At 51.7% G+C, this 27,243-nt stretch overlaps 1 protein-coding gene and 1 non-coding gene across 4 annotated transcripts in view; both read left to right on the forward strand.

Moving 5' to 3' along the window:
• The first annotated feature begins 290 nt into the window (after window positions 1-290).
• Window positions 291-27,243, forward strand: part of LOC137624401 (small ribosomal subunit protein uS2m-like) — a 75,382-nt gene continuing 48,429 nt past the window's right edge. The window contains exon 1 of one of the 3 annotated variants that reach the window (XM_068355142.1): window positions 291-432. In XM_068355142.1, the coding sequence (XP_068211243.1) occupies window positions 393-432 (40 nt within the window). In that variant the 5' untranslated portion in view covers window positions 291-392. Of the gene's footprint in view, window positions 433-466; window positions 2,225-27,243 lie in introns of those variants that run through there. The other 2 variants (XM_068355140.1, XM_068355141.1) reach the window with 2 other exon arrangements.
• On the forward strand, window positions 15,156-15,274 carry LOC137625106 (5S ribosomal RNA). Its single transcript, XR_011040820.1, has one exon. It is a non-coding gene; the product is annotated as a 5S ribosomal RNA (ribosomal RNA).

A 27,243-nucleotide genomic window follows, 5' to 3' on the forward strand; every position in this document is an offset into this window, starting at 1 on the left:
GGCCTGAGTTCAGACAGGAAGTTGTGGATAAAGCCAAAACTTTCTTTGATTTTCGGGACAAAATGAGATGTAAAAATTATATGATGCATAAAGATGGAAGGGCTAGTTTTCGAAAATAAAAAAAAAATATGCTACGGAATTTCTCACAATTGCACCTTCAGTTCTCTGCTAGTATAATGTTGTTGAATGACTACTTGTCTTGTTAAATAGCTAATATAAAATGATTGGGTCTTATTTCTTTGTAAATATCTTCATATCATCGTCTTTTCTTTTAGGCATTTCTATCAAACACCACCGAAGAGGTTATAGATATATCTATGCAAAGAGGCAAAGAACGAACATGATTTAAACACAAGAAGATCACATTGCGTTTGTTATTGTTAGGAGGTGCCATGGCTATGTTGTGTCGGCGAATGCTCCAACAGTTTAATGGTAATTTGCAGTTTATAGGCTTTTTCATAGATTAATGTCCATATTAGAACTCTGTTCCATAAAGGTTTTCACATTTTTGTGCCTTTATTAATTTTGTACTCTGTTAGCGTAGACGTCGCCGACTTGTTTTATTAATACGGTTGTAATGCGATGGCAACATTTTTGGAGGTGCAGAAGGATATCAAATACAATGACTTCGTTCATAAGAAGTGTTTCACTTTGATCATGTGAATGGCTACTGGCTCTGTATTTTTAAGACAACGTGTAAAGTTAGAAAATGGTATTATCGTTAAGCACTTACTTCGTCATATCGTTTGGCCTAGCCCTTACATCGCCCGTGAATATGGTGAGAGAATCGTATGCCAACGCTGATATAATAAGAGTTCACGTACATTTTATTGACGAATTCAAGGCCGAGATTAAGAATATTATCAAAGAAACAGTGTTGGTGATTTCTAGAATTGTCACATTAAAGAAAAGGCTTAGGCCTGTCTTCAATTTTGTCAGGGGCGGAGGTAAGCCTGCTGATAGCCCAAGGGAAACATTCAGGTTAGGAAGGGAGCGGAATGCATGTGCATCAGTGTTCATTGATGGACCAAACGCCGGGAGATGTGCAAAGATCAGCAGAAATTATAAAGGGGACTTTTGTGGTCTGGTTCCTATTCCTGCTGAACATCTTGAGGGGCTGCCCATTTACAATTTCATTGATACTACTCCGCAATTAACTGAGTCTTTGTCGGAAGGAGAAGGATTTGTCGACGGTACAAATTTTGTAGTGTATTTCACTTCCAGGGAAAGGAGTACATGTGCTAAATTATTTGCACATTCTGTAATGTGTCGAATAGAGCCCAAATACATTGGAGGAGTAATAAGTGGACGACCAGTTGCTGGTGGCATCAACATGTGTCCTGAAGAGTTAAATAATGCTTCGGAAATGTTACTGAAGAGAATAGTAGCTCATGAAATGATCCATCTCTTGGGATTCAATTACAAAAGTATTCTTGAATATATTGATTGTGAAGAAGATCAGGAAGATGTGTCTTGCTGGAAAAGAGGCGATGTGATAAGAGTGGTTGCAAAGAGTCGCTTGGTTATTAAGGTCGGGGCACTGTATGAAGCAGCATTGCAGATTAGGAACACAACTTTTAAGTGTACATCTGTAGACTGCAATGATGGTAGTGATGATATTACCAGGCAAGCAGTGTCACAAAAAACTGATGGAAAAAGATCATTGTTTGATGAGTATTTAGACTCAGAAGGGATTTTCAACTCCTCTGAAAGTATAAATGTAGCAGAAACTGGTACAGGACTTCATTGGCAGGATCACATGTTTCCCACTCAGGCATCATTAATGTCAGCTGGTGGTATAAGATCAAGAGAGATAAGTTTTAACCCACTGACATTGGCCCTTTTGCTGACATCTGGATGGTACTCCATTCAGGAAAAGGCTGTGTACTGTAGCATATGCTATTTGAATGATAGAACACCTGAAATATGTCTTCCTATATTTGCAAGCCAGGGAGTTGCAAATGACTTAAAAGACACAAAAGATAGCCTCTTTGTCACTAATGTTACTAGTCCCACAAAAGTAGTTGAGTTGGAAAACATAATAAAAAGAAAGGAGAATGCTTCAGAACTAAAGGAAATTGAGACTAGGCATAATTGGTGTCAAGTTGAGGGCATAGACAAATTCACTCCCTCTTGTATACAGACAAACTTCACAACTTCAGGATCTTCTAGATTTGTATGGCAGTCAACCATTTCATATTTGGCTCCAGTTTTTATTCTGATGGTATGATTAAGTGTTTTTTATGTTTTAGCTGATATTTTTTAATTTGATTTTATATGCAAGTACAAAGCAGCAAAAGATCTTTTGTTCCATGGCATTACCGTAAAATTTTTATAAAAATTTTGTTGGCGATATGGATTTTGAATTGTATAGTAGCATATGAATCCTAATGTTAACCAATAGATGAAGTGACTGGGCCAAGATTTTATCTTGGGAGCCTTTTGGCATTTAAGTGTGCATGCACAGAATGTAGATTTCTGGTTACATGAATACTGTATTCTAATACCATATTGAAATTTTTTGTTTTACATGTACTGTATCATAATCAATAAAATTTTACTTTGTTCCTGCAAAAATGCAAACCATTGTTCTTTAGTATAGGAGAATGATAACAACCAAGTTGGAATAAGGCAGTTAAAATCTTTAAATGATTTGTACTGTATACAACTAGCAAGTAGTTTACCTGTAGGGAGAGGAGAGGCGACCCCCCACCCCTGGCCCACAGCCAACTTCCTTTGATTTCGGCTATCTGAGAGTGCAGACACACCCTCTCTCTCTCTCTCTCCGGCTGAAATTTTGCCCAACACAAATGCAAACCCTCGTTCTTTACGTAGAAGAAATCGGTGCCAGCTGACATATAGCTATAAAAACTTCCAACGAGGTGTCAACAACTGTTTCGGTTGTTACCAGTGGTAGCCGGGAAAAGCACTGCCCCAACCCCGTTCATTCATACCTTGTACACTTCAATCTCGGCCATGGTTGTAGACAGACATTTCCTTCCACGTTGGCTGGCTTTGGCAAAATGAGACTTGTTCCGTAACCGAAATACAAACCACGCTATTTACATTGGGTTTCCCTTTCGGCGTAGCTGAAATTGACGAGCCAATAGATTTTAACGAGGGTTAACTACCCCCCGCGCTAGTTAGCGGGGGTAGGGGAACGGGTAGCTTGCTACCCCTCCCCCCCACACACCGGTGATTTGCTTCACTTCACTTTTGGCTCGGACGATGTACAGACGTCTCTGTCTATCGTCCTCGTTTTTGACAGCCTTAATCTTTTCTTTGCTTTTCCTCAGCTTTGTGTGTTTGAAGTTGGCCTCGCCCTTTGCTGTTCATCATGCGCAAGTGCCCTGGGATTTCCGGCCACCCTTGCGGTACCTTCATGTCTGCGGTGGATACCGATCCTCACACCCTTTGCCCGCAGTGTTAAGGCCGACAGTGTGATAGTGAAAATACATGTAGTGAGTGTAGGGAGTGGTCTGCTTCCCAGTGGGAGAGGTTTGCCCGCCGGCGTAAGAAGAAGTCCAAGAGAGACTGTTCTCCTTCGAGGGTTGCCTTGAAGGAGGAAGGCTCTCAGGATTCTTCTTCCGCCGCCCAAACCTCCTCCGAAGCTCCCCCTCGTCCGGCTCCTAGTGAGAGGCCGCCGAGTGGGAGCGCAGGCCCTAGTGTCCCGACCTCGGGGTGCGGGAGAGGGCGTCGCCTCCTATAGCGGGCCGGTTCCCCCTCCTCCTCCGGGGGAGGATTTTGATAATGTTAACTCTATGTATAATGATGATCTCTTTCAGCTTTGGGGTTCCTTGGGGCTTAAGGGGCTGCCCTCCAAGTAATCCCTGTTTGACCTTATTCAGTTGGGGGCCGCTGTCAAGCAGTTGCCGGTGATAGCAGAGGTAGATCCTCTTGTCTATCGTCGACGTCGTGGTGGCAGAGGCTTCCGACGAGTCTGGTCAAACCTCTGCGGCTCCTGTTGGTGATGACGTTGCTGAAGGCTCTCCTCCCCCTTCTGTACATCCTTCGGAGGGGGAAGGGGGTCCTACGGGCTTTCCTGCGGCTAAGTCTCCCCCTCGAGGGAGCACTCTGACTGAGACTACTCTTCGGAGGACTGATGATCCTGACGACCTTCCTCGTGGCCGCCTTCGCCGTAAGGCTCATCGTCCGCTTCGCCGCAAGGGCCTCCCGTCTCCCTATAAGGGTGTCAAGAAGCGCCTTTTCGAGTCTTCTCCTCCGTCCTCCGATGGGGACTCTCCTCACCAGAAGCAGTCTGTAGCAGCCGCGTCCTTAGACCTCTCCGGGGATCGTTCACGTTCTCCTACGCCTTCCAGATCTTTTACTTCCTGTGCAGACGGCCAGCAGTCTGATCTCGCCAGCCGACGGGCACCGGTCCCTTCGGGGCAAAGGGATGTCGCCCACGGTGTGGGCGCTTTCCTTGCGCGTCAGGGTTCCCCTGCGCGCCCTTCTGCGCGTTCACGCGTAGTTGCACAACAACGCTCTCCTGCTCGCCAGCGCTCTTCTGATGATCAACGCCCTACTGCTCGCCAGCGCTCTCCTAAGGACAACGAACATCCTACCGTTCCTGCTGCGCGCCCAACGCGCCAACGGTCTCCTGAGCGCACTAGATCTCCTGCTCGTCAACGCGCACCTGCGCTTCCAGTTCCTGACACGCTCGCCCACGCGCCCTAGAACTCCGGTTCAGGACTTGGGCAAGGACTCAACTTCTCCTCGCCCTCGCGATCCTGCTCGTCAGCTTTCTCCTGCGCAGCAACGCGCACGGTCTCCTGCGCGTACATCTAGAGTTCCTGCACGCCCACACACGACCTCATCCTGAGCTCACTCGCAAGCATTCGCCTTTGCGCGTCGCGCCGACAGTTCCTGCGCAGCCTTCTACGCGCCGTCTCCCTGCTCGCCAGCGTTCTCCAGCGCGACAGCGATCTCCGACGCGTCAACGTTCTCCTGCTCGTCAGCGATCTCATGCGGGTCAACGATCACCAGCGCGTCAGCGTTCCCCTGAGCGCCGGCGATCTCCAGATCCTTCGTGTGATCCATCGCCTGCGCGCAAGCGCTCTCCTACGCGTCAGCGCCCAGCAGATCTGGAGAAACATAGGTCCCCTGCGATCAACTCGCCCACGCGCGGTCGCTTGCTAACGCGCCACCACGCGCCATCGATCGCCGACTCGCCATCGCTCGCCCACGCGTCACAGGTCTCCAGGATACTATCGGTCCCCTGGCCCTCAGTGGTCTCCTGAGCGCTCTCGTTCGCCCACGCGCTCACTCGCCTACGCGCCCGCGTGCGATTGCGCGCCCGCGCTCCAACAGCCCTCGCGCGCGACTCTTTCGTGTCACCCTCGCACGAGCGTCAGCACGACCCCCGTTCACGTCGGCTTCCGCAGCTCGCGGCAGCAGCAGGGACGCGTGTCGCCAGGTCGCAGTCGGGATCGCCTCCACCTAAGCGCAGGTCTCTTTTGCAGGACAAGGAAGGACCTTCGGAGAGGTCATGGCAACTTTCTTCCCCTTCTTTTTTGCAGACAGGTCCAGTGGTGTCCACTCCGAAGGATCGCCCGATCCCCTTCCCTCCAGCGGGGATTTCGGACTCTGTGTCCGTGTCTCGGCAGTCCTTGTTTGGTCCTTTGATGCGGGCGTTAGTGAAGGCTATGAAGCCGGCACTCGCGGATCTAGGATACAAGCCAGCGACGGCCTCGCCCCCGCTGAAGAGAAGGAGAGGAGTGGACTTCGTGGTGACTTCTCCCAGGGAGAAGTTGGTTCCTAAGGGGTCCGTCAGGAAGGCCCCGTCCCCTTCGCAGTCGTTTTCTCCTTCTCCCGTAGACGAGGCTTTCCGTCCTCGGGAGAGTCCAGTGAGGCGGCGGTCTCCCCCTCGGCACCAAGGGGGGAGTCACCTCCTCGTGGAGGAGAATCGGCTCGCGCGGAAGATGCCTACCAGACCACTTTGCTGGAGTCTTGTATCCCGCCCAGGAGGGAACCCAAGGACTCCAAGACGTTGCCGAAGTCTTCTGCACGTATTCGTCAGGAACCAGCTAGACCCCGGGAGAACGTCCACGTGTCTCCCCAGGAAGAACTTCCGGGGACAGGAGACTTAGCTGCCAGTCCGCAGGGAGGAGAGCAGCAAGAGTCTGAGCATGCCTTCTGGCAGGTCTTGGGCCTGATGAGACAGCTCAACGGGTTCATGGACCCTGTGATCGCCCCCCGTGAAGGCAAGGACACGGTCCTGGATCAGGTTTATGGAACTCAGTAGCCCCCAAAGGCCAGCGCGGCTCTGCCCTGGTCACAGAGGCTGAAGAGTGCCAACGCTTAGCTCGCAGTACTCGCTACCTCCAGTTGTTCCTCTGCCGGGAACAAACTCCTCCCACCTCCTAGTCTCCAGCAGAGGAGGTATTTTGAGATCATGGGGGAGTCTAGCCTCGCTCTTCCCCTCCACCATTTGGTAGAAGAGCTTACTAGGGGAGTTCCTCTTGAGAAGCTCTCCGCCCGGCAGGTGACGTTCTCGGCGTCGGAGATTCTAAGCCATGAAAAGGTCGCGAAGTGCGCCATGCAGGCCACTTCGTGGCTGGATGTCTGGCTAGGTTCTCTGGGCATCCTATTGCGCTCTGAGGATCTGTCTAAGGAGAGCAATAGGAAGGCCCTGGAGACCTTCCTCCTCTCGGGCACTCGCTCCATCGAGTTCCTGGCGCATCAGGTTACCAACCTGTGGGCCAACTCAGTGCTCAAGCGTCGTGATGCGGTGACCTAGAAGAACCATCCGAAGGTCCCCGCCGTGGACGTCAACAGGCTCAGACACGCGTCCCTCCTCGGGGGGAATTTGTTTGAGCCCCAGGACATGGAACGTACAGCTGAGAGGTGGAGGAAGTCTAGTCAGGACTCCCTCCTCCAAAGGGCCCTTGCATCTCGGCCCTACAAGCCTCCAGCTCCGCAGCAACATCAGCAGCAGCCTCGCAAGACACCGAAGCAAGCGCCGGCAGCTAAGAAAGTGGTGTCTAAGCCCCAGCCCTTTCCTGCCAAGGACAAGAGGGGCGGTAAGTCCCCCAGGGTAGGCAAGACTCCTAGAGGGAGCGGCCGCGGCCGCAAACGCTAGGAGTGGCAGTCCCCCCGCGTGTCCACCTGTGGGGGGATGCCTTCAAAGTTGCGTGCACAGGTGGCAGCAACATGGGGCTGATGCTTGGACAGTCTCCGTGATCGGCCAAGGGTATCGCGTCCCATTCACAACATCTCAACCTCCCCTGACAGAGAATTCAGTGTCGTTGAGCTCCTATGCCATGGGATCGGTAAAGGGGCTAGCCCTTCGGGCGGAAGTCGAGACCATGCTCAAGAAGGATGCTCTCCAGGAGGTCGTCGACGGCTCCCCAGGCTTCTTCAGTCGACTCTTTCTTGTAAAGAAGGCGTCTGGAGGCTGGAGACCCGTCATCGACTTCTCAGCTCTGAAAAAGTTTGTCAAGCAAACTCCGTTCAGCATGGAGACAGCAGACACGGTCAGACTTGCGGTGAGACCACAAGACTTCATGTGCACACTGGATCTAAAGGACGCGTACTTCCAGATCCCAATCCATCCGTCTTCTAGGAAGTACTTGAGATTCAGCCTAGACAGCAAGACCTACCAGTTCAAGGTGCTGTGCTTCGGTCTCTCCACAGTACCTCAGGTGTTCACCAGAGTGTTTACCCTGATTTCGTCTTGGGCGCACAGGAGCGGCATCCGTCTCCTCCGTTATCTGGACGACTGGCTGATCCTAGCAGACTCGGAGTCGGCCCTTCTTCGACACCGAGACAGGCTTTTGGGATTTTGCCAGGATCTGGGGATCTCGGTAAATCTCGAGAAGTCTCTCTCTGCAGCCGTCCCAACGACTGGTTTATCTAGGCATGTTGTTAGACACCAATCTCCACAAAGCCTTTCCATCAGACGACAGGATAGCAAGGCTGAGGAGGGTGGCGGAACCCTTCCTCAGGCGAGAAGAGCTTCCTGCCCAATTGTGGTTGCGTCTCTTGGGTCACCTGTCCTCCCTGGCCCGTCTGGTTCCAAACGGCCGTCTCAGGATGAGATCCCTGCAGTGGCGGCTCAAGTCCCGGTGGAATTAAGGATCCGATTCCCTGGACTTCCTGGTCCCGATAGGACCTTCGGAACAGGCGGACCTGCGGTGGTGGCTGGTCGACGAGAACCTGCGAAAGGGAGTGGATCTTCTTGTCCTCCCCCCGGAATTGACACCGTTTTCAGGCACGTCAAAAGAAGGGTGGGGGGTGCACATTCTGAACCAGAGGACCTCAGGCCTTTGGTCAGAATCAGAAAAGTACCTGCACATCAACCTGCTAGAAATGAAGGCCGTTTTCCTGGCTCCGTGGTGGTGATGAGCGACAACACCACGGTCATACATATACCAAGGCACTTCCCCCAATTTTGGGGGGTAGCCGACATCAACAAATGAAACAAAACAAAAAAGGGGACCTCTACACCACAGTAGTGGCTTATATCAACAAGCAGGGTGGTACTTTTTCGTAGCAGCTATCCCATCTTGCAGTAGAGATTCTGAGGTGGACCGAAGTCCACTTGATAACACTATCAGCTCGCTTCATTCCTGGCAAGAGGAATGTGCTCGCCGACAGTCTGAGCAGGGCTTCGCAGATAGTGAGTACCGAGTGGTCTTTGGATCCTCAGATAGCCAACAAAGTCCTGACTTTGTGGGGTTCCCCGACCGTGGATCTGTTCGCGACAGCTTTGAATTTCAAACTGCCCCTGTACTGCTCCCCAGTCCCGGACCCCAAGGCACTCTGGCAAGATGCTTTCCAACAACGGTGGGACAACATCGACGTGTACGCCTTCCCACCGTTCTGTCTGATGAGAAGGGTGCTCAACAGGAACAGACTATCGGTCAACTTGTCGATGACTCTGATTGCTCCGCTGAGGCATCACGCGGAATGGTTCCCGGACCTTCTGCAGCTCCTGACGGAGCTCCCGAGAGAACTTCCCCCACGACACGAGCTACTCAGACAACCACATTGCAACATCTTCCACAGAGCCGTAGCCTCGCTTCGGCTTCATGCCTGGAGACTGTCCAGTGTCTCCTCACGGAGAGAGGCTTTTCGCAACAGGTTGCAGAGAGAATGTCTCGGCACCTGCGAAAGTCCTCTGAGGGAGTCTACCAGGTGAAGTGGAGAGTGGTTGGTGTCATGGGAGGGGTATCTCTCCACTCGATGCCACTATTCCAGCAATAGCGGAATTTCTCGTTTATTTGCGGGAGGAAATGCGCCTTTCGGTCTCGGCGGTGAAAGGCTATCGCTCAGCCTTAAGCTTGGCTTTTAGGCTAAAAGGAGTGGACATTTCTTCCTCGCTGGAACTCTCTCTACTCATTCGTAGCTATGAGCTTACCTGCCCTGAGTCGGAAGTGAGACCTCCTCCTTGGAACGTGGTTTGGGTCCTCAGGGCTCTTAAGAGACCTCCCTTCGAACCATTACGCCAGGCCTCTGATCGCCACCTGTCTTGGAAGACGGCTTTCCTGCTCGCTTAGGCCTCGGCCAAACGAGTTAGTGAACTTCATGGTGTCTCGTACGACGTCACCCATTCAAGGGGATGGGGGGAAGTAACGTTCAGATTCGTCCCTGAGTTTGTTGCCAAGACTCAGAACCCTGGAGTGCCGGACCCACGGTTCGACTCTTTCAGGGTCGCGAGTCTCCGTTCTGTAACAAGCGACCCAGACCAGCTGCTATTATGTCCAGTGAGGAGTCTGAGGTGTTACTTGAAGAGAACAGCTGCAGTTCGTCCTCAGGTGCAAGCATTGTTTGTTACCACAGGCAGGACGAAGAGGAGGGTCACCAAGAACACCATCTCGGCTTGGATTCGAAGGGTTATCCATCATGCCTTGAATCCGGACCCTCCTCCGTCACGTCGCCCTAGGGCACACGACGTCAGGGGCATCGCTACGTCCCTGGCCTTCAAGAGAAACTTCTCTGTGACGCAGGTACTTCAAGCTGGGGTCTGGAAGCCTCAGACAACCTTCACAGCCTACTATCTGCAGGACGTGACCCACAGGAGCCTCAATACTTTTTCTATCGGTCCTGTGGTGGCTGCACAACAGCTGGTCTAGCCTCAGGCTCCTTTATGGACAAGTAGCAGTAGGTTGAGGGCGTTGTTACCCAGTTTTAGTCCGCGTGAATGAAAGAGTATGTCTGACCCTTACTTCTTTCTTCATCCTCCCCTCTCTTGGGGAAGCAGCATCCCGGTCTCCGCATAGCTGACCTCAACCTCTGCAGGTAAACCATGCTTCCTTGTGCTCCTAGTATTAAGCTTAATACTGTCGCGTCCCCCATACCCTGACGAGGTGGTATTGGGAACGTCCTATCCTGGATTCCTATCTAAAGGTCTCAAGGTCAACTTCATAGGACGAGTCACACTCTTTCCTCCACACACAACTTATGTAGGCCACACATTCCTTGCAAAGCGAGGAACTAGTGAGGTGCGGGGACTCCTTTTCTCGAGTGCTACTCACTTGGAGTCGGAGTCCCCGGGTAAAGCCAAAGTCAGTAAGGCTGGGGACTTTCTACCCTTCCTAAGGGGTAAGTCACCTAATGTAAATAGCGTGGTTTGTATTTCGGTTACGGAACAAATGACAAATTCGGAGATAATTTGTATTTGTTCCGTAACCGAAATACAAACCACGCTATTTACTTTGGGTATTACTTTCGGCGTAGCTGAAATGACGAGCCATTAGATTTTAATGAGGGTTTCCTACCCTGCGCTAGTTAGCAGGGGTAGGGGGAGGGGTAGCTTGCTACCCCTCCCTCCCTCACACACCGGTGAAATGTCTCACTTCACGTTTGGCTCGGACAATGGACAGACGTCTCTGTCTTCGTCCTCGCTTGGCAGCCATTATTTGTTTTGTCTTTACTTAATCACTTACTTTTCTTTTACTCAATATATATGTAAAAATTTTTTTGTGTTTATGTATATATTTGAGTATAGAAATCAGTAAGTTTCTTTTTCAGAGTTTGTGCTTGTGTGTGTAGTGTACGATTTCTCCGTGGAGCCCTTGGCAGTTAGGCCACCACGGTGAATTTCATGGGTCGTGTTCGAGTTTGACTACGGTCTTTCTCTCTCTCTCTTTTGAGGTCGTTCACCCTTTACTACGTTCCCTTTACTACGTCTGAGTAGCTTCCTTCCCGTGTGGGTGGGGTTGCTACGCCGTACGTTTTGTCTCAATTATTTTATGAATCTAATTGTATATGTTGATTTTTCAGCTTTTGTAGAATGATTCCTTTCGGGGTTTTCGTTCTTTATTTAGTGTTCATTCATTTTTAAATTACATAATTACATAGTTACATAATTATAATTGTTATAATTCTGTGTTGGTTACAGCTCTCCTTCCGTGAGTGTAAGTGGTTGGGAGGGCACGTGCCTGTTGTGTAATTCTTGTGTTCTTTTCCCTTGGGATTCCTCTTCGGAGTCTTCCCGGGGGAATGAATGTTAACTAATGATTTTTGTTTTTATTTTTCACAGTTACTGATCTAGTTCGTTTCTGTAATGTGACAACGGAGTGAGCTGTCTTGTTGAGGCTTGGGAATTCGGCTGTTGCTGCCTCCCCTATAGATCTTCGTCAGGGGCGTGTCTCCTTCTCCTGGAAGTACTCCCGTGACGATTGACAGCTCTCCAGTTCATTTTAGAACACTCAGGAGGCTCGCCTCCTTGGGTGGGTAACTTTCCTTCCAAGGGAAGTTTTCCTGTCCGGGCTTGAGTTTTTTCTCCTTTGGGGGGGTTCTCCTCTTGCCTTTTTTCGTGCGACTATGCTCTTGGTGCTGAGCGGTCGCACCTGCAGTTACGCTCAAGGGGCTGGGCAACTGCAGGTGCCCCTCTTCGGAGGATTGCTCTTTTTAGGTCACTGGCTGACCCGTCTCTTCTACGAAGTGTTTCTCTTTCGTTCGCGAGGGAGTACACTCATAGAGACTCCTCTTCGGAGGACTCTTCTGCTGTTGTTGCTGTTGGCCGCCTTCGTCGTAAGGGCCTCCCGTCTCCCTATAAGGGTGCTAAGAGGCGCCTTTTTTTAATCTTCTCCGTATGCAGCCTGCAGCTCCTACCTCCTTAGATCTCTCCGGGGATCGATCTCCAACGCCTTCCTGACCTTCCCCCCCTGGTGCAGATGGACAGCAGTCTGACCTCGTCATCTGACGGGCAACGTTCCCTTCGGGGCAAAGGGTTGCCTCCCACGGTGTGCTTCCCTTGCGTGTCAGGGTTCCCCTGCGCGCCCCCGGCAGTGTTAGCGCACAGGCGCTCTCCTGCTCGTCAGCGTTCTCCTGATCGCTAGCGCTCTCCTGTTCGCCAGCGCTCTCCTGTTCGCCAGCGCTCTCCTGTTCGTCAGCGTTCTCCTGTTCGTCAGCGCTCTCCTGATGATCATCGCCTCACTGCTCGCCAGCGCTCTCCTGAGGACTCCGAACATCTTGCTGTTCCTGTTGTGCGCCCTGCGCGCTATCGGTCTCCTGAGCTCTCTAGATCTCCTGCCCGTCAGTGCGCACCTGCGCTTCTAGTTCCTGATACGCGCCCACGTTCGCCCGCGCGACCTGGAACTTTGGTTCAGGTCTTGGACAAGGACTCTTCTTTCCACGCGTTGCCCTTCTGCTCGCCAGCGATCACCAGCTCGCCAGCGACCACAGACGTGTCGAACGTTCGCCTGCTCGTCAGCGATCTCCTGCGCGTCAACGATCGCCATCGATCTTCCACGCGTTACAGGTCCCCTGGACACCATCAGTAGCGATCTAGTGCTCGCCTGCTGTGGACCACGATCTCCGGTAGCTGAGTCTTGCCGTAGATCTTCTTCCTGCTCGCCAGCGCTCACCTTTACTTCTGTCCTTCTGTGCGCCAGCTTTCTTCAATCGCCAGCGCACATCTGCGTGCCCTTTCCTGCCACGCACCAATGGGCGCCAACGGTTTTTCCTGACCGTCCAGGATCGCCTGATTGACAGCTCGCATCAGCACTCACCTTCCTGATGTACCTGCGCGCCTTCTGATTAGCGCGATGCGCGCTAACCATCCCTAGTCTCTTACGCGTCAGCGATCTCCTACGCGCCTGCTCGATTCTTCGCCTGCGCGCTAGCGTGTTGTTAACGCGCCACCGCTCGCCAACGCGCCACCGCTCGCCAACGCGCCGTCGCTTGCCAGCGCGCCATCGCTTGCCAACGCGCCTTCACTCACCTACGGGCCATCGCTCGCCAACGCGCCTTCACTCACCTACGGGCCATCGCTCGCCAAGACGCGCCATCGCTCGTCAAGACACGCCATCGCTCGTCAACGCGCCATCGCCCGCCTACGCGGCATCGGTCTCCCGACCGCCTGCGCTCGCCGCGCGACGGCACGCCCACGTGCCTGCGCACATGCGCCCCCGTGCACATGCGCTACAATGTTCGCCCGCGCGCGAACCAACGGTATTCCATCTCGCGAACCAACGGTGTTCCATCGCGCGAACCAACGGTGTTCCATTGCGCGAACCGGTGAACTATCAGATTCCGACCACCAGCTCTCGCCCTTCCTACCACGCTCGCCCTCCTTCTGCGCTCCCTCGCGCACTTTCGTCTGCGCTCCTGCGTGCCCGCACACGGGCGCTTCCACGTTCGGCCACGCGCGAACCATTGATTTACCATCGCGCGAGCGCCAGGGCAATTGTGACCGTGAGTCCCGTCGGGGTTTCGCAACACGGCCAGCCTGTCGAGTTTTCTGGAACACGTATTTCCAGAACACGGTCTTCACCCCGTAAACGCAGAGCATGGCACGTGCAAGAGCAGGAAGAATCTTCAGGGAGGTCTGAGCAACATTCTTCTTTCCAGAACCTGGGTTAGCCCTTCCTCCTCGTGATTCCCTGGAAGGGTCTTGCCAGGGAGCTTTCCGTTCGAGATTTCTCCATCGGGAAAGGGGTGACTGGTTTAGCCCTTCCTCTTTTCCATCTCGTGGAAGGGGCTTACCAGGTCCTTTCCCTCCTCGGTTGCGACCCGAGGTTTTGTACAAGGAAGCTCCAGGAAGATCATGGGTTCTTTCCTCCTCTCGGGCTCAAGCACCTTGGCGTTCCGTCGCCAAGTTTCGAACTTGCGGGCAAACTCAATGTTGGACCATCTAGACGCAGTGACCGAGGCCTTCCTCTCGGGTGTCTCATCCGTGGATGTCGACAAGTTCAGACACTCTTCCATCCTTGGGAAGAGCTTGTTTGAGCCCAAGGACAGAGACATGGACAGCGGTTGTGCGGAGGAAGTCGACTTCCGTTTTCACTCCTCCAAGGCGCTTTCTTCCAGACCCTGCAGGCCTCCGACGCCTCTTCATTCAGCCTCGTCAGCCTAAGCTATCGGACCGGCTACGGCAGCTAAGACAAGGTGTACAATAGCAGTCCCCTCCTGTCAGGGACAGGTAGCATGGGAGGCTCTCCCGGGGAGGCATAATCCTAGGATTGGCAACCCCCCTTGCAGGTCTCACGCTGGGGGGATGCCTAAGGTTACTCGTCCGGATAACAGCTTCCCGATGCCGATTCCTGCATGATCGTCCGTGATCAGCCAAGGATATCGCGCCTCTCTCTTACCATCTCTCCGTCACTGTCAGCGAATCCAGTGTCACTGAGCCTCTATGCCATGGGGTCAGCAAGAGGTTTGCCCATTGGGCAGAAGGATCCATGCCTTAGGAGAAGGTCCTCCATAGGGTCGTCGACGGCTCCCCCCCCCCCCCGGCTTCTTCAGTCGATCCTTTCTTCTGGGAAAGCATCTGAGACGGGAGTTCCGTCGTCGACCTCTCGGCTCTGATCAAGTTTGTCGAACAAACTTCGTCCAGCGTGGAACAGCAGAGTCGATCAGACTGGTAACGAGGCTGCAGGTTCCATTCCATCCATCTTCCAGGAAGCTCTTGGAATTCAGCCTAGACTACAGGTGTTCCTGCTTAAGATGCGGTGTGGCGATCCCGCCGCGGCATCGCAGGTTTTTCCCTAGAGAACTCTCCCTGCTTTCCTCATGGCCGCTCAGGAGCAGGCTCCCGCCTCCTTCGCTTTTTGGAGGTCTGGTCAACTCTGGTAGGCTCGGGTTCGACCTTCTCCGACACCGGGACAAGCTTCCGGGTCTTTACCAAGAGTGAGAGATCATGGTAATTTGCTAGGAGCCTTCTCTACTTCTGCACCAACATCTGGAGTATCTAGCCATGATATTGAGTCAACGGCCATACCACGTTGAAAACACCGCTTCTCGTCCGGTCAGCAAAGTTGAGCAACGTTGGGTCTGGTCAGTACTTGGATGGGTGACCGCCTGGGAACACCAGATGCTGTTGACTCCTTCTCTGAGCCTTCCCTTCAGTTGACCGTGGCAAGGCTGAGGAGAGTCGCAGTACCTGTTCTCAGTCAAGGAGAGCTTTCAGCCCTATCTTGGAACGTTTCCTGGGTCTCTTTTCCTCATTGACCCGTCTAGTTCCGAACGGTCGCCTCAGGGTAAGTTCCCTGTGAGGCGGCCCAAGTTCCGGTGGTATCCAAGAAACGATTAACCGGACTTTCTGGTCCCTATGGGACCAGCGGAATGTTTAGACCGGCAATGGGTTGACCTATGGAACCTCTTGCATGGGAGTGGACTTTCTCGTCCTTTCCCCACATTTGATGCTGTTCTCGGATTCGTCAAAGAAAAGGGGGGGGGGGGCATGTTCCGGTTCAGGCCTATGGTCAGGACCTGAGGGGTATCTCCCCATCATTCAGGCAGGCTTAGGGGCCGTAGTCTGGCCCCTCTACAGATCCTACAGATCCTGCCGAGTCGCTCCGTGTGCGACGACTTCATGGTACTGGCGTATTCCAACCAGCAGGGAGGCGCATTTTCATACTTTCTCATCTTGCAGTAGAGATACTGAGATGGTCCGAGGTCCTCTCAATACCACTATTGGCTCGCTCATTCCGGGCAGAGGAATGCTCTCTCCGACTATCTGAGCAGAGCCTCACAGATAGAGAGTACCTGAGGGTCTTTGGCCTATAGTAACCAGCAAGTCCTGGCCTGGGGGACCTGATCACGACAGCCTGGAACTTCAAGCTTCCGCTGTTCTTCCCCCCAGTCTCAGACCCCAAGACTCTTTGTCAAGATGCTTTCCAGTGACGGTGGGACAACATCGACGCCTGCGTCTTCCCACCATTGTTGTCTGTTGAGAATGGGTCTCAACAAGACAAGGTTGTCTGTCAACCTTTCGATGGCCCTGAGAGCTCCGCTGTGACTATACGCAGAACGGTTTCCGGACCCTCTGCTTCTCCTGACGGAACTCCCGGGAGAGCTTCTTCCACGACACAGGCTACTGAAACAACCACACTACAACATCCTTCACGAGCCGTTGCATTGCTTCGGCTTCACGCCTGGAGACACTACGCCGCCCCCTCAAGAAGAGACAACCCGCTACAGTCGCGGAGCGAAGGTCGCGTCACCTGCGATAGGCATCCGCAGGGGTCTACCAGGCGAAGTGGAGAGTCTTCTGTGGTTGGTGTCGTGGGAGAGATACCTCTTCCCTTGAGGCCTTTTCTCCAGCAATAATGGAGTTATTGCATTTCGGCGGGAGGAAACTCTTTTTCGCTCTCGGCAGTGAAGCCTATCGCTCAGCCTTTCCCTGGCCTTCAGGCTGAAAGGAATAGACTTTTTCCTTCCCGCTGGACCTTTCTTCGCTCATGCGAAGCTGCGAACGTCTCTGCCCCCAGTTGGAGTGAGACCTCCTCCATGGAGCATGGTTCGGACTCTTTAGTCCCTTAAGAGATCTTCTCAAGAACCAGTACGTCAGGCCTCTGATCGTATTCCGTCTTGGGGGACGGTGCTCCTGCTCACTCTGGCCTCGGCCAGTGTGTAAGCAATCTTCATGGTCTCGTACGACTCCGCCCTTTCAAGAGAATAGGGGAAGGCAACATTCAGGTTCGCTCCTGACTTGTTTTCTAGACTCAGAATCTTGGAGTCCCGGACCTTTGGTTCGACTCCTTCAAGATTTCGAGTCTCTGTTCTGTATCAGATGACCCAAACCTTCTCCTTCTTGCCAGTAAAGGAATCGAGGGGTTATCTTTGAGAACAGCTGCAGTTTGTCCTCACGTGCAGGCCAGTTTGGGAGCACAGGGAGGACACAAGGAAGAGTCACCAGTATACCTCTTCAGCTCGGACTCAAGGGCATTCATCTCGACCTGAATCCAGACCCTCCCCCGTCACGTCGCCCTACAGCACGATATCGGATACATCGCAACGTCCCTCGCCTTCGAGTAGAACTACTCTGACGCAGGTGCTATAAGCTGGAGTCTGGAAGCGTCTAATGACCTTCGCAGCCCGCTTCCTGCAGGACGATACCCACAGGAGTATCGATACGTTTCTATCGCTCTGTGGTGGCTACACAAGGACCCACAGGAGTATCGATACGTTTCTATCGCTCTGTGGTGGCTACACAACAGCTGGTCTAACCTCAGACTCCTTTTTGGACAGGTAGCAGAAGGTTGAGGGCATTGTTATCAGGTTTTAGTCTGCATGAACGAAAGAAGTATGTCTGGCCCTTACTTCTTTCTTCATCGTCCCCTCTACTGGGGAAGCAGCATCCTTGTCTCTGCATAGCTGACCTCAAACCTCTGCAGGTAAACCATGCTTCCTTGTGTTCCGAGTATTGAGTCAATACTGTCGCGTCCCCCATACCCTGACGAGGTAGTATTGGGAACGTCCTAACCCAGAGTTCCTTCTGGAACTCCAGGTCAACTGCCTAGGACGGGTCACACTTTCTTCCTTCACACACAAGCTTATGTAGGCCACACGTTTCCTTGCGGAGCAAGGAACTTGTGACGTGCAGGGACTCCTTTTCTCGAGTGCGACTCACTCGGATTCTGAGTCCCCGGGTAAAGCCAAAGCCAGTATGGCTGGGGACTTTCCACCCTTCCTAAGGGGTAAGTCACCCAATGTAAATAGCGTGGTTTGTATTTCGGTTACGGAACAAATGACAAATTCGGAGATAATTTGTATTCTTCCTATCCATACAAACCTTAGCTATTTACACATATTTGCCTGCCAGCCCTGTCCCTCAAGTCAAGTCCTACCTCTAAGTGAAGTGAGACATTTCACCGGTGTGTGAGGGAGGGAGGGATCCCTCCCCCTACCCCTGCTAACTAGCGCGGGGTAGGAAACCCTCGTTAAAATCTAATGGCTCGTCATTTCAGCTACGCCGAAAGTAATACCCAATGTAAATAGCTAAGGTTTGTATGGTTAGGAAAAATACAAATTATCTCCGAATTTGTAATTTTTCCTAACCATACAAACCTTAGCTATTTACACATATTTGCCCGCCAGCCCTGTCCCCCAAGTCAAGTCCTACCTCTAAGTGAAGTGAAGCAAATCACCGGTGTGTGGGGGGGAGGGGTAGCAAGCTACCCCTTCCCCAACCCCCGCTAACTAGCGCGGGGGTAGTTAACCCTCGTTAAAATCTATTGGCTCGTCAATTTCAGCTATGCTGAAAGGTAAACCCAATGTAAATAGCTAAGGTTTGTATGATTAGGAAAAATACAAATTATCTTCGAATTTGTCATTTTTACCCTTGGTTTGTTTCTACACGGATACAAACGTCTAAGTCATTTATATGGGTTTATTCCCAAGTCAATTTACTACGACCAGACAAAAAAGTTTAGATATCTAATGGGTAACTATGTAATAGGTTACTAGTCAACTCCAAGGTAGGGCAGTACTTATAAACTACAGTCAGGCCTCACTCTTTGCGATAGTTAGGGTACAGACACAGGCACGAAAAGGGAATTTTTTAAACGTTTAAACATGGCCGCTGGTTATATAACAATAGCTTTATTCTTCTGTCTGGCAGAAATTAAAAAACTCGCAGCAATCGCATAGATATGCCAGGTGTACACTAGCGCCACCGCGGTAGCTAGGCCGAACTATTCCTCCCAGCACCAGATTTTCTTCTGCCGCCATATTGGCAACATAGAAAGGAATTCACTCTTGTTTAACCTGGATTTTAGCAGTATATTGGTGATGTACTCTCATATATGGGTTTTAGCATTAGCTTATTTGGTTTTGTTTGATATTTTATCGCTATGTTATAGCTTATAAGGTAGAATTAAGAAATTTTTCAACCTATTTTTAACTAACGAAAGCATTATGGCGATAGGTAAACATCTCGCCTTACCAATGACGTCACAGTCAGATGACGTAAGCTTGAGTATGACTTGCGTTTTATTTATTTTTATACAAAGAATGATAAGTTAATACTATCTTACAAAGTATTTAGTTATATAAAATAAAAGGATTATGTTATTTTAAGAAAAATTTTGTCTTTTTGGTATGCTTTCTTTTGATATTCCCGATCTGTTTTAAAGATTATCTAGCGTTTAGTTTATTTATACTACCCAGTCCTCAGTCTATCGTTACAGTACAGTATTACTCTTTGTATCGTTATTTCTGAAAAGTACATTTTTTCTTTAAAAACTAAGGTTTTTAAGTTGTATTAGATGAAAGGAATATGTTATTTTCCAATTATATTGGTCCTTTTAGTATTTTTCTTTAGCTAGTCTGTTTACAAAGATTAAAGAAAATTAGCGTTCAGTTAATTTTTATACGACGTAGTATTCATGACAATCGATATAGTCTCACGATTCTTTGTATTGTTGTTTACTTGTTCGTTTTTGGAATACTTAATTTTTTCGTATGATTATAGATGTTCCAATTGTTAAATGTGACTTTTCGTCTTATATTGGAACCCCTTAATATTAAGGGTTTCTTTGAATATATAGATATATTCTTTATTCCTATATCTACTCATGTAATATGTTAATATTTTATATTAAATATTTTGTTACTTTTTATATGGGATTCAGTGACTATTGCATTCCCATTCAAGCCCTTGACAGAATAGTAAGTTCTCCCTCTACGGGTGTGTATACTTTTGGTTTTATACCAGAGTCAAAAATGAAAATTTGTAGTGCTAATTGTACCATAACTGAAATACAAACCACGCTATTCAATATGGGTAATTACTTTCGGCGTAGCTGAATTGACAAGCCATTAGATTTTTAACGAGGGTTTACGATCCCATCACTAGTTAGCTGGGGGTAGGGAGGGTAGCTTGCTACCTCCCCCCCTCACACACACCTGCGCTTGAGCCCACTTTGCTCTCGGCTCGGGTGGTAGTCGGACTTGTCCTCTGTCACCCTCGCCTTCTGACAGCCATTACTAATCTTTCTTTTTGCTTTTCCTGTGACAGAGTGTGTGCGAAGTTGGCCTCTGCGATGTGTAAGTGTCCTGGATTACCTGACCGCCCTTGTGGCACGTATATGTCGGCGGTCAAAACGGACCCCCACACCTTGTGTCCTTACTGTAGGGGCCAACGGTGTGATACGAATAATGTGTGTGGTGAGTAGGGAGTGGTCTACCTCCCATTGGGAGAGGTTTTCGCGGCGCCGGAAGAAGAAGTCCAGACGGGATATTTCTCCTTCGAAGGTTTCTTTGAAAGGAGAAAATCCCAAGGGCTCTTCTTCCGTGGCCCAAACCTCCTCCGAAGCTCCCACTCGATCGGCTTCTTCCGAGAGACCGTCGAGTGGTAGCGTAGGCTGTAGTTCTGTTGACCGAACTCTGGGTTTGGGAGAGGGAGTTGCCTCCCATAGCGAGGCAGCTCCTCCTCCTCCCCCGGGGGAGGATTTTAATGTAACCATGTCTAATAATGATTTGTTGCAGGTTTGGGCTTCCTTGGGGCTTGAGGGTTCGCCCTCCAAGGAAGCCTTGTTTGACATGATCAGGTTGGGGGCAGCTGTCAAACAATTGCCGACTTTAGCAGAGGTTGATCCTCTGTCAATTGTCGACGTTGTTGTGGTAGAGGCTTCCGATGAGTTGTATCAAACCTCTGCTCCTGCTGTTCCTGATGTTCCTGATGTAGCTGAAGGCTTAGTTCCCCCCTCCGAACATACTTCGAGGGAGGAGCTAAGTCCAACGGTCTCTTCTGCCGGTGATTCTCCCCCTCGGGGGAGTTCACTAACAGAGACTCCGCTTCGGAGGACTGTTGACGGTCAGCCCGCTGACCCCACGACCCCCAGAGGGCGTATAAGGCGCAAGGCCCGCCTTCCTCTTCGCCGTAGAGGCCTTCCTTCACCTCACAAGTGTGTTAGGAGGCGCCTCTTCAGTTCATCATCACCGCAGTCCGCCGCAGAGGAACCTCGCCGTCGTTCGCCGACTCTGCCAGCTACATCCCTGGAGCTCTCCGCAGATCGTTCGCGATCTCCTTCGGTGGAAGGTCGTCCTTACAAAGGGCACGCCGACCTTCCACCCACCAGACCTGCTGACCTGTCGTCGCTGTTCCTGGCTGCTGATGCGCTGTGAGCGACAACCCATCCCGTTGTAAAACGGGCAACGGTCCCTTCGGGGCATAAGGGGCTTTCGCACAAAATTGTGCCTAAGTCCCTTACGCGCCAGGTATCCCCTGCGCGCCAACGATCACCTGCTGCAAGCGCTCACCTGCAGTTGTTCCTGTTATAGCGCGCAAGCGCTCGCCTGCTGATGTTCCTGTTATAGCGCGCAAGCGCTCGCCAGCAGATGTTCCTGTTATAGCGCGCCAGCGCTCATCAACGCACCAGCACTCTCCTGATCGCCGACGCGCTACTGCGCGCCCTCATCCTGATGCGCGCCATGCGCACCCATGTTCTCCTGCGCGCCCACGATCTTCGGATCTGGGCGCAATGGGGAAGGTAACTTCTTCCCCTGCGCACCATCGGACCCCTCCTGTGTTCCAGTCTTCACCTGCGCGCCATTGCGCGTAGTCTCCAACGCGCGCACTGCACGCCCACCACAACCAGACGTGTGCTCTCATGCGCGCCCGCGCTCAAGGGATATTTCTCCTGCGCGCGGCCAACGTTATGGCCCTCACGGGCTCTTCAGGCAGATCCTGCGCCCTCGTGCGAAAAATCGCCTTCGCGCGCCCGAGCGCTCATCCAGCCTTCTGCGCGCCATCTCCAGTTCGCGCGCCCACGGGCAAATTCCATCGCTCGGATAGGTCCAGGGATCTTTCTCCTTCTTTTCAGGCAAACCCTCCTTTGGTAACTCCTCCTAGGGATTGAATGATCCCCTTCCCTCCAGAGGGCGTTTCTGACAGCGCAGCTGTCAGTCAGCAGCCTTGGTTTGGGTCCCTTATCAGAGCAGTCATGCAGGCTGTTAAGCCTGTTCTCTCTGATCTGGACCTCAAATCATTGGCGGCTTCGTCTCCCCTGAAGAGGAAGAGAGGAGTATCTGACGTGGTAACTGACTCCTCGGAGGTCTTTGAGGAAGGCCTCCTTACCCCCCCCCAGACCTTCTCTCTCTACCCTTCGGACGAAGATTTCCCGTCCACAGTGGAGTCACCGAAATGAGGTATTCCCCTATCGCACCAATGGGGGAAACCCCACCTCGTGCCGGGAAGTCTTCTCGGGTAGGGGTGGAGAAGAGCCTCCCACCATCACTGCTGGAGTCCTGCATCCCTCCCAGGAGGGAGTCGAAGGACTCTAAGACTTTGCCAAAGTCATCCTCAAGGACTAGACCAGAGCCAGCCAAGCCCTCAGAGAATGTCCACTATTCCCCCCAAGAAGAGCCTTTTGGGGGCGGGAGACTACGCTGCTAGCACTTCAGGAGGAGAGCTGCAGGAATCGGAGCATGCCTTCTGGCAGGTTCTGACCCTTATGAGGAATCTCAATGGGTTTGCGGATCCATAGATTCCCCCTCGTGAGGGCAAGGACACGGTCTTGGACCGAGTCTTTGGTACTCAAAAACCCTCCAGAGCCAGCGCAGCTTTGCCCTGGTCTCAATGGGTTAAGAGTGCCAGAGATAAGGTCGAAGGCCAGCTCTCCGAGCTCGCCTCCTCCAGCTGATCCAGTGCCGGTAACAAACTCCTCCCGCCTCTTCCTGTCCATCAGAGCAGGTACTTTGAGATCATGGAGGAGACTTGTTTAGCTCTTCCCCTTCACCACTCTGTGGAAGAGCTTACCAGGGGAGTCCCTTTAGAGGGAGACTCTAACCCGCCAGTTTCGTTCTCCGCAACGGAGATCCTTAGCCAGGAGAAGGTGGCGAAGTGTGCCATGCAGGCAACTTCGTGGCTGGATATCTGGCTAGGGTCTCTGGGCATCCTGTTACGATCTGAGGACTTGTCCAAAGAGAGTACCAGGAAGGCCATGGAGACCTTTTTACTTTCAGACACTCGTACAATCGAGTTTCTAGCCCACCAAGTCTCGAACTTGTGGGCTAATTCCGTCTTGAAACGTCGAGATGCGGTGTCTGAGAGATTCCACCAAAAGGTCTCCAGTTCTGATATCAGCAGGCTCAGGCATTCTTCCGTCTTGGGGAAGACTTTGTTCGAGCCTAAGGACGTGGAGCAGGCGGCTGATAGGTGGAGGAAGTCCAACCAGGACTCTCTCCTACAGAGGGCTTTAACATCAAAGCCCTATAAACCTCCAGCAACCCAGCAATCACGTCCAACCAAGAACACGAAACCGGCACCTACAGCGAAGACAACGGTGTCCAAGCCCTTTCCTGTCAAGGACAAGAAAGGCAAAAGGTCTTCCAGGGGAGGAAAGAATCCTGGAGGGAGCGGCCGAGGCCGCAAACGCTAGGATTGGCAGTCCCCCTGCATCTCCACCAGTGGGGGGATGCCTACAAAGTTGCGCAAACAGGTGGCAGCAACTCGGAGCCGATTCCTGGACGATTTCCGTAATCAGTCAGGGATATCGCGTCCCGTTCAAAACATCTCTACCTCCCCTGACAGCGAATCCAGTGTTGTTGAGCTCCCTTGCCATGGGATCGGCAAGGGGGCAAGCCCTTCAGGCAGAAGTCGAGACCATGTTGAAAAAGGGCGCTCTCCAAGAGGTAGTCGACGGGTCCTAAGGCTTCTTCAGTCGACTCTTTCTTGTAAAGAAGACGTCTGGAGGCTGGAGACCAGTCATCGACCTCTCAGCTCTGAACAGGTTTGTCAAGCAAACTCCGTTCAGCATGGAGACGGCAGACACGGTCAGACTTGCAGTGAGACCACAAGACTTCATGTGTACACTGAACCTGAAGGACGCGTACTTCCAGATCCCAGTCATCCGTCTTCAAGGAAGTACTGAAGATTTTGCCTAGACAACAATGTGTACCAGTTCAAGGTGCTGTGTTTCGGTCTCTCCACAGCACCACAGGTTTTCACCAGAGTGTTCACCCTAATATCGTCGTAGGCACACAGGATCGGCATCCGTCTCATCCGTTATCTGGACGACTGGCTGATCCTAGCAGACTCGGAGTCAGCCCTTCTTCGATACAGAGACAAACTTCTGGGACTTTGCCAGGATCTGGGGATCATGGTAAATCTCGAGAAATCTTCTCTGCTTCCCACTCAAAGACTGGTATACCTAGGCATGGTCATAGACACCAATCTCCACAAAGCCTTCCCATCAGACGACAGGATAGCAAGGCTGAGGAGGGTCGTGAGTCCTTTCCTCAGATGAGAAGAGCTTCCAGCCCAATCGTCGTTACGTCTCCTCGGTCACCTCTCATCCTTGGCCCGTCTAGTTCCCAACGGTAGCCTCAGAATGTGATCTCTTCAATGGCGACTCAAGTCCCGGTGGAATCAGGGTCACGATTCCCCGGACATCATGGTCCCTATGGGTCCTGCGGAACAGACGGACCTTCAGCGGTGGGTGAGAGACGAGAACCTACGAAGGGGAGTGTATCTTCTTGTCCTCCCCCCGGATTTGATGCTGTTTTCGGATGCATCAAAGAAAGGATGGGGGGCCCACGTTCTGCACCACAGGACCTCAGGCCTGTGGTCAGAATAAGAAAAGTGCCTCCATATAAATCTGCTAGAAATGAAGGCCGTCTTCCTGGCCCTTCAACAGTTCCAACAATACCTGGCGGGTCACTCTGTGGTGATGATGAGCGATAACACCACAGTAGTGGCTTACATCAACAAGCAAGGAGGTACCTTTTCAGAGCAGCCATCCCATCTCGCAGTAGAGATGCTGAGATGGACCGAAGTCCACTTGATTCCACTATCGGCTCGCTTCATTCCAGGCAAGAGGACCGTGCTCGGCGACAGTCTGAGCAGAGCGACACAGATAGTGAGTACCGAGTGATCTTTGGATCATCTGGTAGCCAACAAAGTCCTGACTTTGTGGGGTTCCCCGACTGTGGATCTGTTCGCTACAGCGCTGAACTTCAAGCTCCCGCTGTACTGCTCCCCAGTCCCGGATCCCAAGGCACTCTGGCAAGATGCCTTCCAACAACGGTGGGACAACATCGACGTGTACGCCTTTCCCCCGTTCTGTCTGATGAGGAGGGTGCTCAACAAGACCAGAATATCGGTCAATCTCTCGATGACCCTTATAGCTCCGCTATGGCATCACGCGGAATGGTTTCCGGACCTTCTGCAACTCCTAACGGAACTTCCGAGAGAACTCCCTCCACGACACGAGCTACTCAAACAACCACAAGCCAAAATCTTTCACAAAGCCGTAGCTTCGCTTCGACTTCATGCCACGAGACTATCCAGCATCTCCTCGCTGAGAGAGGATTTTCGCAACAAGTTGCGAACAGGATGTCTGGACACCTGCGAAGGTCATCCGCAGGGGTCTACCAGGCATAGTGGCGAGTTTTCTGTGGTTGGTGTCGTGGAAGGGTATCTCTCCACTCGATGCCACTATTCCAGCAATAGCAGAGTTCTTCGTGTATTTGCGGGAGGAAATGCGCCTTTCAGTCTCGGCAGTGAAAGGCTATCGCTCAGCCTTAAGTCTAGCCTTCAGGCTCAAAGCAGTGGACATTTCTTCCTCGCTGGAAATTTCCCTACTCATACGAAGTTATGAACTTACCTGCCCTCAGTCGGAAGTGAGACCTCCTCCATGGAACGTGGTTCGAGTTCTCAGGTCTCTTAAGAGACCTCCCTACGAACCATTACGCCAGGCTTCAGATCGCCACCTAACTTGGAAGACGGTGTTCCTACTAGCTTTGGTCTCGGCCAAGCGAGTCGGTGAACTTCATGGTCTCTCCTATGACATCGCCCATTCAAGGGGATGGGGGGAGGTAATGTTCAGATTCGTCCCTGAGTTTGTTGCTAAGACTGGAGTGCCGGATCCTCGGTTCAACTCTTTCCGGATTTCGAGTCTTCGTTCTGTAACAGATGACCCAGACCATCTCCTACTGTGTCCAGTTAGGAGTCTGAGGCTATATCTCAAAAGATCGGCTGCAGTTCGTCCCCAAGTGCAAGCATTGTTTGTGAGCACTGGGAGAACAAAGAGGAGGGTTACCAAGAATACCATCTCGGCATGGATTCATAAGGTAATCCATCTGTCCCTGAATCCTGACCCTCCTCCGTCACGTCGCCCTAGAGCGCACGATGTCGGGGGCGTAGCTACGTCCCTGGCCTTCAAGAAGAACTTTTCAGTGACGCAGGTTCTACAAGCAGGGGTGTGGAAGCGTCAGACGACCTTCACAGCCCGCTACCCGCAAGACGTGACCCACAGGAGGCTCGATACGTTTTCTATCGGCCCTGTGGTGGCTGCACAACAGCTGGTTTAAAGCCTCAGGCTCCTTAATGGACAAGTAGCAGAAGGTTGAGGGCATTGTTACCCAGTCTTAATCTGCATGAATGAAAAGGTTTGTCTGGCCCTTATTCTTTTCTTCATCCTCCCCTCTCTTGGGGAAAGCAGCATCCTGGGTTCTCTGCACAGCTGACCTCGAACCACTGCAGGTAAACCATGTTCCCTTGTGTTCCTAGTATTAAGTTAAAAACTGTCACGTCCCCATACCCTGACGAGGTGGTATTGGGAGAGTCCTAGCCTAAGTTTCCTTATAAAGGACTACAGGTCAACTTCCTAGGACGAGTCACACTTTATACCTTCACAAACAGCTTACGTAGGCCGCAGTCCTTGCGCAGCAAGGTTCTAGCGAGGTGCAGGGACTCCTTATTGTTGAGTGCTGATACACTCAGATACTGAGTCCCTGGTCAGAGCCAAAAGCCAGTACTGGCTGGGCCTTACCACGCTTCCTAAGGGGTGAGTCACCCATATTAAATAGCGTGGTTTGTATTTCAGTTACGGAACAAATGACAAATTTGTAGGTAATTTGTATTTTTCCTAACTATACAAACCTTATCTACTTAATCAAACTTGCCCGCCAGCTCTATCCTCCGTGAAGTCCTACCTCTAAGCAAAGTGAGCTCAAGTGCAGGTGTGTGTGAGGGGGGGAGGTAGCAAGCTACCCTCCCTAACCCCCGCTAACTAGCGGTGGGCTAGTAAACCCTCGTTAAAAATCTAATGGCTCGTCATTTCAGCT

Source organism: Palaemon carinicauda, chromosome 31 (genome assembly GCF_036898095.1).
Source record: "Palaemon carinicauda isolate YSFRI2023 chromosome 31, ASM3689809v2, whole genome shotgun sequence".
In the NCBI taxonomy this organism is placed as follows: Eukaryota; Metazoa; Arthropoda; class Malacostraca; order Decapoda; family Palaemonidae; genus Palaemon; species Palaemon carinicauda.